The sequence below is a fragment of the Danio aesculapii genome, chromosome 13 (assembly GCF_903798145.1).
Source record: "Danio aesculapii chromosome 13, fDanAes4.1, whole genome shotgun sequence".
NCBI lineage: Eukaryota > Metazoa > Chordata > Actinopteri > Cypriniformes > Danionidae > Danio > Danio aesculapii.
This window is the reverse complement of record NC_079447.1, coordinates 18608417-18621635: the sequence shown is the minus strand read 5'-3', so window position 1 is coordinate 18621635 and position 13219 is coordinate 18608417. Positions and strand designations below refer to the sequence as shown.

The window sequence follows — 13219 nt, the reverse complement described above, 5'->3', positions numbered from 1 at the left end:
GTCAAATAACTGTGTTTTAGCTTTGAAATGTAGATATTGTAGATATGTTATGAAACGAGACAAAAATTCTGAGAAAAACTTTTTTTTTTTCATAAATCTTATAAATTCCATATACATGCAGTAATTAAATTAAATTAAATTATAGTTGACCAGGGGCTACAGAATTGTGAGTCAACATTGCATCTTGTGATGTGATGATTGCAGATGCGCATGTTGCGATATCGGTGGTAAAACGATATATTGTGCAGTAAGTAACATTAGCTAATTAATAAGTAACATTACAACCTTATTGAAAATTTTTACCCATAAAATATTATAATTAATATAATTTTTGAATATTATTTATTGAATCTAGTTGCTAAGTTTATTTGTTTAACTTTCATTTAGCTTGACTTCAATAAATCACAATAAAACTTCAATATTACCAAAATAAAAAAGTATTAGAATTTTATTTTCAAATAATGCATTTCATTTTCAACTTTTTCTTCACAGCTATTTATTACTTTTTATTTAGTAATATAATAAAATAGTATGAATCTCATTCGTATCGATTAATATAATTTGCTCATACCCCAAGTCATGATTTTACCAAGTAGGACATGTTCCTGGATTAACATCTATGTTGATCCTGAAACAACATTCCAATCAGCTAATCAGAATTAAGGGATATGTTTACAGTTTATGTTAAGTTTAGGCTTACGGTTAGGTTTATGCACTTCATTGTTATCCAACTTTTATTCCCCTCTGATTTTGGGAATAATTTACGGTTATGGTTGGGTTTAGGGGTAGGGAATAGGTATGGATTACATTTTCAACAAAAATGATGTTCCAGGATCAACATACAGTGCTCAGCATATATAAGTACACCCCTCACAAATCTGTCTTTTAAATTCATATTTTTAATAGGAAGTTATACAATATTATATTTGTGCATATACATTAGATTAGTCAGTACTGAAGCCAAATCTGGAGCTTATCTAACAAAATAACTTACGATAACGGTCCAACATGAGTACACCCAAATTTATACGTTATAGAAACATTGTGGAAATTTTGTAGGTTGTAATTGTTTTTACAATATTTAGCTTGAATTTAATTGTATTATCTCTTAGTTTCTAAATATGTTTGGTGACTAGAATATTATTTGAATAAATATATCTGTTTAATAAATCTGTTTTGTTTAAATGCACCAAAATACATTGCCTATATTCACTGAGAAATGGATAAAAATATTCTATTTCAAAATGGGGTGTACTTAATTATGCTGAGATCTGTAGATGTCTTTTAAAAATATATATTTTTTACCTTTAATTGAGATAGGACAGTGGAGATCACAGACAGGAAAGTATTGGGAGCAAAGAGAGGGGAAGGGTTGGCAAAGGATATCAAGCCGGGAATCGAACTCGGGTCGCCGTGAGCACCATAGTGCTATATGTCAGCCCACTTAACCACTAGGCTATTGGCGCCGACAGAGCTCGGTAGATGTTAATCCAGGATTGCATCGTACTTGGCAAAATCCTGACGTGCCATGCCCCCTAGGTTTCCATTAGGTGTCCATTTTACATTAAATTATTAAAAAAATACAAAAAATAGTTAAGTATTAGTGAAAAGGTGGCTAATTTATATGAACTGATACAATGCCATTTGTACTAAAATGTACAGCTATTTTTAGTACAAATGGCATTCTCAGTATATAAATACAAATTAGCCTAATGTATTCACCAATACATGACACTTTTTTGTATTTCATGCAACTATTTTAGGTTATAATGGATATTACATTGTAATATATTAATTTAGCATGATAACTGTATCATTGCATGTAATATTATGTATAATAATCATTATACACATTAATCCTTATAATCCATAACCTTTTGTGTCTCTTTTTTCCAAATAAATAAAGCATCTGTACTCTTAGACAGTGGTTCTGAGAAATTCCACTTTTGTCAGTGACAGCACAATGCACTCTAAATGGTTTGATCTGGCTACCTTGTACAGGTGTGGTTGCAAGTTAGTGAATCATTCATAATCTTTTATAATCCTGTGTGAATTTCATATAAAATTCATGAAGCTTTAGTGTTCACATCACAGCACAGTGAGCACAGATTTATGCAATAAATGACCTTACAAAAAAGGGTTATCAATGCTTAAAAGACTGGAAATGGTTACGCATCCACCACTGAAGACATTGGCCTCAATAAACCGACAAATCAGAATAACATAAAGAAACGAGAGCAATAAAGAGGCACTTCCACTGCATCCAAAACAACTGCCACTGGTTATTTAAACCCTAAGAGATAGTAAATACCTCTCTCTCTCTTATACATTCCTTCTTTGTCAAGTAATCCAAGCTATAAGTGAAGCTGAATACTAATTTATTATTTATTTGCTTCATCCTTTATTTCATGCAACTGCTTATATTAAGAATGGACTAAACATAAGCGAATAACATCCACGAGCATTCTGACCTGTAAATGCCCTCCACCATTATAAGAATCTTCTTCCAGGAGCGATGGGTACGAGGCTGCCCGGAGCAAATCGCTTCCTTCAGCAGCTTTTCTAGACTCTGCATGTCTGAAACCAAACACAAAACAAGCACACTGACACAATCAGCTAAAAGAAATACACACCCTTAGTTGGTATTTTTTCCCTAACCAAACAAAGAGCTTTCTTCTTTATTCATCTTCCCAATGCAAACAGAAAGAGACACTTATAAAGGTTTACAAAAAGGATTGGTTATAAGAAATTTTATAAGAAATATCACATTCTTTTCTTTATCCCTTTCGATTAGATCCAGATTAGAAGACTAAGACATTACAAATTGAACAAACAACTGAACATGCTTCTGGATGCCTCTACTGTATTAGGATAATGATAAGGTTCTGGTATATATACTGTACCCTGCAAAAAATGTTTATCTTACTTTGAGTTTTTGACTTGTCGCAGTATTTAAAATGTATAAAATATATTTTTTGGTTTTCCAAAATAATACATCAAGATAGGTGTTTATTTCCCTTATCATATCTAAACGTAACCACATTGGCAGACAATTTTGCTTGTTTTAATCTTAAAAAAAAAAAAATTACTTAATTTTGATGTACTTGTCTATAAAATGTAAGATTTTTATTTATTTATTATTATTTTTTTTTAAATTTGGACCAGAAACGAGACAAAACCTCAAAGTAAGAAATCAAGATGCATTTTCTAAGCAAGTATAAAATATAGTTTTTTTCTCAGAAAATCTAAACTTCACTTACAATTTAGCATGTTTAAAAAAAAACTCACTTAAAGATGCTGTATGTAAGTTTTTTCTCTTCTAAAGCATAAAAATACCATAATATATGTTCGCAGATATTTAAGAAACATGCTAAGTGAACATTCTTGTTTATCTGAAAAACAATGCAGAAGTCAGATATTCTGCTTTGAAAATGGGCGTTCCCTGCCAGAACGCTATCTTTGTTTTGGTTCTTTTAATCCACCCACTGCCTGTTTAGCCAATTATATTTCAGCACCTCAGGTTGCCTTGGTAGAAAATCACATATTTCAATTAGTCTGTCAGAAAGGCTCTGAAAACATGCGTCCGTGACTGAAATGCGACCTCCTGTGGACAGTTGCAGACAGAAATGAGATGAAGATTCTGAGTTCCACACGAGGTTATTAATTAGCAAATAATATAAATATTACGAACGTAAACATTAGGTGAGCAGGTTACATTGTAACCCCATATCAAAACACGCTATGTGATGAGATTTGCAGTGATAAGCAATTTGGCTGTTTGCACCAGTAGAAATATGACAGAAATTTAAACACAGTCATTCAGAAGCACAGAATATGCACTCACTCATGAAATGGTAAGGTTAAGAATCAGCTTAATACATCTTAAACCTCTTTAACATTATTAAATGTAGATGAGTTGGTTTTGAGTCATTGTTCTAAAGTTCAATTTCAAACAGTTTATTTTATTTTCAAGATCTGAGGTGAACTATCTGCTGCTGCTTTCAGTAGTATGGCAATAAATGTCATGTGAAATGGCACTCAAACTCACATTATTAGCATTTAACACTAAATAAAGCACATGAGGCGTACCTGAGGTGATCATTGTTTTTTGTTTTCAGCTGCAAGAAATAGAAGCTGTTTCTAATATATCAATTCGATGTGTTGGTTAGAACAAAAACTTATTTTAATATGGAAAATATTCCTTCTGCGTACTGTTGCTTTTATATAGAACATGATTTAAATCAGCCTTTAGGCTTGATTAGACTCGCTCCTGTTGGTCAATCTGGCAACCTGCACTTGCGTTTGTTTTGATCCAGGAATGTAATACCTAGTTCAACCACTGGGTGTCAAACTTACATACTGCACCTTTAATTTTGATGAGGTAAAGAAATTGTAAAAAAAAAAAAAAAGTCTTGTCTTGTCTAGAAAATGCTGCTTGATTTAAGAATTGTTTGATATTTAGACTAGAAACCAGACAAAGCATTGCCTAAATAAGTCATCAAAATAGTTGTTTTTTTTCCCCATAGAAAATCTAAACAACTTGCCCTATTGGCAGAAAATTAAGCTTGTTTTAAGAAAAAAAACTCTTATTTTTGATTTTTTTTACTTGTCTAGAAAATGCTGCTTGATTTAAGAACTTTAAGATATTAGGACTAGAAACAAGACTAAAACTCAAAGTAAGAAAAGCATATTTTGCAATGTACATTGGTGTTTGCTAATCCATGTATTCAAAACCTGAATTAAAAATGTCACTACTGCCAAAGTAAGACTTAGCAAAAAATAAAAAAGTCAATTATATACAAAATAGTTGCCCTACATCACTAAAATAAGTCTAAATAGCTGTTTGTCCATGTGGGAGAGTGGGGCTTTTATGTATCAGGTAAATTACTTGAATTCAATGATCTGATTTATTACAGCATGAACTTGCATAAAACAAACATTAACCAAAGCTAAATTGCATCTTACTGCAAAAAAGTCTTTCCAATAATTGTATCCTAGGGGGAATGACTGGCAAAGCCTGAAGCATTGAAGGAAAGGGAAATAAATTACAATGATTAATAGTGATGTTATGTAAAACGGAGTTCTAATTGCACACTGGGATATTCAAGGGCACTATTATTGGTTGGTCCGATTTATTGTGTAGGCCCAAATGCATGAGTGCATTATGTAAATAAGCCCCAAAACACATTATAAGCAACTAGCCCAAAGCTTTTAATAAACAGACATTGTAATGTTATAAACTGGCCAACAGATGGCAGAGTTGAACTACAAAATCAAACTAGGAAAGCTGGATTGTGACCTGTGTCACATCCTGATCTCATTCCTCCACTCTTACCCTACAAACTTCTCCCCTTCCCTACTGTCTCTATGAATATAAAGTGACAAAAAGACCAAAGAATAGACTGTTCCATATAGTGTCTCATTAAAGTGGCCTCATTTCAAACAGGTGGACATATTTAGGCCAGTGAAGGCCAATGTGGACACGGCCTGCTTTCTTTATCCACGCAGTCCTGAAATACACTCACCTAAACAAAGCTTTCAGGCCAAGAACAACTTGAATAGGAAGAATGACACGTCAAATCGGAAGGTGTGTGGGCCTAAATGTCAAACTCTGTCTTTGTTTAGATTTGCTATGCTGTCATGCAGCTCGGCTATGGACGTTTTGAGTCAAAACTTATTTGGTGTGCAGTGGAAACCCACCTACTCACTTCAAAATGCACGTTACTCAAAACATTTGAAGTGAAATGACAAAGTTTCATTTTAGGTTTACCATTTTTAAAAAAAGCTCAATTCTTTCCCTCACCAAGTTCTTATATAATTAATAAAGCAGCAAAGCTAAAACAGGCCTTCTCTGAATATTCTCAGTGTCTGCAGAACATTTAGGGAATTCAAAGGTCCAGCGAAATTAAAACAACATCTAAAGTGTTTTTGGATGTTAGTATCAGTATGTTAGTCTTCAAGGATATCTTTAAGCTATTGTGATACAAAACAATGACAAAATTTAGAAGATATAAATCCAATATAAACAAAGCTTGTAGTTTGTCACTTCCGCCTGAATGTATCAATGGTTTTTTTTTTTCACATCACCTGATATTCAGTTTCTCATCAAACATTTTTTAAAGGGGAGGGGCTATTCTATGTCCTGCCCTCTTTTCGTTTTTCTGTTGAGATTATGCCAAACATCAAATAAAACCTGCACAATTCAAAGCACTTTACTGGACCTTCAAATAAACTTAATTTGTTTACATTCAAATGTGCCTTTTCAATGGGCATAAGCAGACACCAACCAGAGAAACAGAGAAAAATAATGCTACAGTCTGCTTCTGATTATATATCTTGCAGCAGGATTAATGTCAAGTTCCATCTTCCGACTTCTGAACATTACGCAGTCATCTAAAAATGATGGATAACACTCAAAAAGTGAACATTTAGGGGAAAGTTCATCCAATAAGGAAATTGTGCTGTTAATACCCTCAGGGCATGCAAAATAAAGGTCACTACCTTTCTTTGGTAAGGAACAATTATACATCTTTGGTGATTCATAAAATATAAGTCAATGGCTACAGTCACGCTGGAATGAGGGTAATAATTTAGTAAATAACATTCAGTTTATTAAACAGACAGACTTAAGTTTCGCTTAAATCCATCCCACTCTGTCTGATCTACAATTCCTGTGTACTTGGTTAGACTGTTTTGCACTTGAACACCACCAAGTAGTGTTTTACTGTAACTTCAGGAGCTCTAGGCATGTGATGAAAAAGCAGCAATCTCATTGGTCATCCAGTTTTTAAAGTGGCATGTAAGTTGTTTTTTAAAATAAATACATTTGTGATCGATTTACGCCGAGGGGTTAAATCCTATGTGAAAAATACTACATTAATTTATAGTAAATACTACAGTGTTTTTGAACTATACTATAGTAAAGTGCATTATACTGTATATATTTTATTTACATTTACAACTTTTATTTTATTATGCATTTACAACTCTTTGTTAATGAATACTACAACATACTGTAGTATTAATTATAGTGAACTAATATATTTTATAGTATAAATACTTATGGGGCGACGCAGTGGCGCAGTAGGTAGTGCTGTCGCCTCACAGCAAGAAGGTCACTGGTCCTCATCTGGGACGGTTGGCGTTTCTGTATGGATTTTGCATGTTCTCCCTGCGTTCCCGTGGGTTTCCTCCGGGGGCTCTGGTTTCCCCCACAGTCCAAAGACATGCGGTACAGGTGAATTGGGTAGGTTAAATTGTCCGTAGTGTATGAGTGTGAATGAGAGTGTATGGATGTTTCCCAGAGATGGGTTGCAGCTGGAAAGGCATCCGCTGCGTAAAACATGTGCTGGATAAGTTGGCGGTTTATTCCGCTGTGGCGACCCCGGATTGATAAAGGGACTAAGCCGAAAAGAAAATTAATGAATGAATAAATACTTTTTACTACAGTAAATTGTAGTGTATTGTAGTATAATGTAATGTTATAAAAACTACAGTATTGGGTCATTAGTTTATATTAGTATAGCAACTATAGGATCACTACAACAGATCAATCCAAGTACTTCGCTATAGTACGATTCAAAAATACTATTGTATTTCCTATTAACTACTATAGTATTTCTTCACGTGAGAAGCCTGGGTTTTAATTTGGCTTGTCTGTTTATTTTTTGACCCTCAAAGTCACTGTAACATCTGACTCTCACCAAAACTTTTTTTAAGGTTCAAGTAAAGAAAACTAAGCAAACTAAGCTAATCTTTGTTTTTGGGTGACTTACCCCTTCAAGGCTAACACAGGGCAGATATTTGTCAACAAACATGTCCTAACAAATAAATTGCTATGCAGTGCGAACACTTATTCCGCAGGTGTACCTGTTTAAACAAAGAGAATAATTTACCGCGTTTTACACTCCTGCTTGCTAAACAGGTTGGATTATGATTTACTGATGAACTTTGACTCACCGATGCATTTCATTTACTTTAAAGTAAATATTTATCATTAGCGTATCATATCCACCCACATTACATCACACACACGCATCTCAGCTAAATCAAAGGTGCCTCTGCACGTGTTTCCATCTTGGAAGTTGCACTTTACTCAATAGGAAACTAAATACAACATTACTTCTCACCATAATCAAACAAACCTGAATCAACTTTTGTGGTCAATTTAAACAATTTGCCAAGAGGAATGGAGTTAGGTTGAAAAGAAAATACTATTTCGCTTGAATCAAGACCATTTTCAAATGAGTAGCACACAACCTACTATTAGCCAGATGCTGTAAGCGTACATTGAAGCTTTTGTTGTTCATGCATCAACTATTCTCATTGATCCTCTAGAGAAAGATGCGCTCAAGTTTTTCAGTAACTACACAAGAATGCCATTAACCACTATGGAATCCCTAAAGCACTGCTAATAAAAACCCGCAAACATAGCCCGCTGCAGGCTAATGCTTAAATGTAGTTACTAACCATTAAGGTGATGACCTTAGAATTTAAAGACGTTGAGTAGTTGTGTTCATAACTAAACCCACACAGTGACCTGGCATTTATTAATATCATAATATTGCGAACATGTACTCACTGTTGTGTTTGAAGACTCGAATGGTTGCTCCTGACAACCTGGCTCCAAGAATGAGGGATGTGTGATTTAGCTCATCGCTCAGAATCAGACAGCCCTGGAAACAAGACATATGTTACTTCATGGCTCTGAACACATAATGAATCAGCAACCCACCAATAACGCATTGTGAGGGTCTATTCAAAAGATATTGCAAATAAATCACAAACAGTTTAATATATGGCACCTTTTAAAAATTCTGCTTTTGGTGGGGTTTACAGAAATTACAAATGTCATACAATTTAATGATCAAAAAATAAAATAAATATATCCTATTAGTTTTCACTTATTATACAGTAAGTTTGTTTTTCCTTTTCCCCCTTTAATTATTTGTGGGTTTGTCTGTTTTTCTGTAATCTTATATCCTCCATTTTCTGTTATTGAAATCTTAAACTTGTAATTATTTTGAGCTCATTTATTTTGAGCACATTTAATTAACCACAAATTCAATCCAGTCACACCTAAAGATTGATCAGTCTGGTTCCAGATCCACTTTATCAGCTTCGGGGTGTAGCGGATCACAGTTGATCCGGGATTCGTATGGTTTGGAACACCCTTTGTCTGCTGATTAATAATTTTTTTTTTTACTGGTACTTAATCTTAAATTTGTAACAATCACAGAGAGATTGCCTCTCACATCATTCAGATCACATGTATGAAAGCATTTAGGCTTTCCTGTAAAATATAATGATGTTGGTGATTTGCATGTTTATTAATCCTTCCAATCGCTGCATTCACATCTGTGTTTGAAAAACGCAAAAATCAATAATGAGATTCAGTCTTTAGTTTTTTGAGTTGGTTATGGAGGTACAAACAGTCAAATAACACAGAAGTACTGGGAGAACAGTTTCTAGTTTAGATAAAACCACTGATGTTTATAGTAAACATTAAAATCACCATCATATGTATCAAACTTGATACTCACAAATGAAAGTTGTAGGCCACAATTACATTATGTAACCAATAGGTGGCAACAACAAAAATATGCCACTGAATACTTCCTCAAAAATTATAAATCTAGCAATGAAACATGACGTTTAATGAGTGAATAACTGAATCATTTATTGAAAATGAGCCTAAAAATAAATATGGGTTGTACAAATTATGTTAGATTTCTACATTTAGCGTTATCAGCAACAGTAGTAGTAACAGTGAATTTTTCACAGAACTGAATATTTGACTATTTATTTTTATTCAGCTGATAATATTTTCATTTTATTTTGAATAAAATTACAGGTTCCAAGTTCTGTTTGTTAAAACCAAAAGTGTCTTGCAGTACTGTTTTTGTAAAAACTGCAAATAACTTTTGTCTCCTCTTTTTGGCTGATCCGAAAAAAGGTCCGATCTGTGATTAAAAAAACTATAACGTGATCCAAACTGTGAGAGTTGTGATCCGTTACACCACCACAAAAAATGTATTAAAACATGTTAACAATGTGCTAGAACATGCTAACATATCAATCAAGGCAGAAGTGTATTAAATCCTGTTTTAAGTATGCTATAATTGTAACTGTTAAATCATGCTAACAATGTGCTAAAATCCATTATCAATGTTAACCCATGCTACAAAAATGTTAACAATGTGCTAAATCATGCAAATAATAAGCCACATCATCAGCAGGGTGTGCTATCAGTGCTAGATATATGCTAGCAATGTACTGAAAAGTTAACAGTGTGATGAATATGTATACTAAATAATGCTACATAGGATAGCATAGAGCTGGGTGATTAATTAAAGTATTTGAAATCAACGTTCAGAACCTATAACCGATACAATTTTTCCAGGACAATTTTTTTAATTACTTTCCATTTCGCATGTGGAACCACGTGACTCTGCTCTGTAAGGCTGAGGCTGGTTTATACTTTTGCGGCCACTTTGCGGCTGCTCTCTCTGATCAAGTAGGATAATGGACCCATTCTTGAGCCTTACTTTGCACTACATTGACGATGATTGTAAGCTGCGCCGGAGATGCCTTGAGACGGCATATTTTCCATTACATTCAAATTATTATTTACATTGGCAAGGCAAGTTTATTTATATAGCACATTTCATATACAGTGGCAATTCAAAGTGCTTTATATAAACAAGAATAAAAGAGACAAGTATACGAAAATAAAAACGAATAATAAAAGTGATTCAAAACATATAAAAACAGATTAAAATGTGTTAAAACAGGTATTAATAACAAAATAGACATAAAAGTGGGATCTGTCTGATGATGCACAATGCTCATTCAGTAAAGGCGCAGCTAAATGGATGTTTTAAGTCTTGATTTGAATGAGCCTAATGTTGGAACATTAAAATATTTGTTTAAAGAAAATGGAAGAAATGCACAGTTTAAAATATTATTTACACGATATACTAGGGTTATTTTATTTAGAAGAGATACTGCTCATTTTCTACTTTTAATATGAAAATAATTAATTTTGTTTCCTACAGTGTAAGTTATTTAGGCAATGAGTGATTTAATTTCAGTTGTTTAACACTGCTGTTCAATAAAGAATCATAGATAGTAGACGGTATGTTTCCTTCCATAGATATATACACTAGATCTTGCATACGGACCCTGAGCATGTGTCAATAGCGCCACCACATTTATACAGTGCTTCCAGGACAAATGTCATTCAACTGCACTAGTCAACCGCAAAGCCAATGTGAAAATGCTGGACGCTGTGTATGGGTGTAGTAATGAGCAAACAAAGAAAAACAAGCACAAAGGCAGAACGTTTCATAGGTAAGATTTCGTTTTTGTGTGTTGCACACTTTTGTGCTAAACATATTGATGATAATACTGTCTTTTAGTGCACTGATCATAAAGCAAAGTAGGCTTGTGCTAGTTTTGTTGAATAAAATAAGCAAAGAATGTAAATGAAATATGACAACAAGATACTGCCGTGCCAGAAACTTGTTTTATTGTCAGCTAAGAGAACAAGTCATTCATAACGGGGATTCACTCACAATCAACTCGCTCCCTCTGTTAGAATTAGAAGTAAAAGCAGAAAAGGGGTGTGTGTTTCAGGACACGGATTAGATCAAATTTAACAGAGAGGGAGGAAAATACATTTCCATGCACACAAACACACAGTCTTTGCCGGCAGTACCTGTGTGATCACCATCAATGTAGAAAATGATGTAAATTTATCATTTTCATAATTAAAAAAATATTCGCATACTGACCACCGGGAAAACTCCAGATAAGAGATATATGTATATACAGTTGAAGTCAAAATTATTAGCCCCCCCCCCCCCCCCCCCCCCCCCCCCCTGAATAATTAGCCCCCCATTTATTTTTTTCCCCCAATTTCTGTTTAACAGATATATTTTAACACATTTCTAAACACAATAGTTTAAATAACTCATCTATAATAACTAAATTCTTTCATCTGTGCCATGATGACAGTAAATACTATTTGACTAGATATTTTTTAAGACACTTCTATACAACTAAAAGTGGCATTTAAAGGCTTAACTAGGTTAATTAGGTTAACTAGGCAGGTTAGGGTAATTAGGCAAATGACTGTACAATGATGGTTTGTTCGGTAGACTATCGAAATAAATATATAGCTTAAAGGGGATAATAATTTTGACCTTAAAATTGTTTTTAAAATTAAAAGCTGCTTTTATTCTAGCAGAACTAAAACAAATAAGACTTTCTCCAAAAGGAAAATTCGGATTTAGTGATTTGGGGGCCCTAACCAACTCCAGCCATCAGGGCCCAAGTCCTGAAATGCACTCCTTCTGATTTTATTTAATTTAAATTTATTTAGCAGTTTTTTTATGTCATCTTCTTTTCAATGTTTTTTCTTAATGCAAGATCTACATTTGAAATGATTAGTTTTCTTAAAATGAATTTACAACAAAATAATAATTTCTATTTAATATCTATTTAAAACATAATAATATTATGTTTTATTGCATATTAAATGATATTTTATGATGTAAAAATTATATTTGTTTGACTCTCACTATACAAATATGATGTTATATATAGTTTATAGGGATAATTTACACTTCTAGGTATTTATTGGGGGCCCCCAGATGTCCTGGGGCTCTAAGCTGCAGCTTACCTTGCTTATTGGTTAATCCACCCCTGCCCATGCAAACACTGGGAGAACATGCCACGCAGAAATGCCAACTGGACTCAAACCAGTGACCTTCTTGCTGTGAGGCGATAGTGCTAACCACTCAGCCACCATGCCACCATTCTTTTAAGTTTTCCATTGACTTTTAAACCATGTAAAGAGAAGAGAATCAAAAGACTATTCTTATATTTTGTTATAAAAAAATACAATATCTGCAAGGACTTCTGGGAACACTACTCTGAGTAAAGACTTAAATTAAGTTACAGTAGATTTATGAATTTGGAAGACATTTTCTTCTAATGCATCTTACAGTGCATTCGATCAATGAGCCTTTCCCCTGGAGATCAAACCCCCAGTCTTAGTCTTCTTAATGTTAAATCTTCTGACATAAACTGGATGACAAAGTCTCAATAGCTGCAGAGCATGGTCTTATTCAACACTGTCATCTCCTCTTCACCTTGAGAGGCCTTGACCTGACACCTCCACCAGAAGGCAGAATTTGTTGGACCCTCTGCTTTA

At 33.8% G+C, this 13219-nt stretch overlaps 1 protein-coding gene across 1 annotated transcript in view; it reads right to left on the bottom strand.

The window, feature by feature from the left end:
- The window catches only part of sptlc3 (serine palmitoyltransferase, long chain base subunit 3), a 51701-nt gene that overhangs the window by 22256 nt on the left and 16226 nt on the right, over nt 1–13219 (bottom strand). The window contains exons 6-7 of the mRNA XM_056471155.1: nt 8582–8675; nt 2472–2577 (exon numbers count right to left, since the gene is read on the bottom strand). Of these exons, the coding sequence (XP_056327130.1) occupies nt 2472–2577; nt 8582–8675 (200 nt within the window). The remainder of the gene's footprint in view (nt 1–2471; nt 2578–8581; nt 8676–13219) is intronic.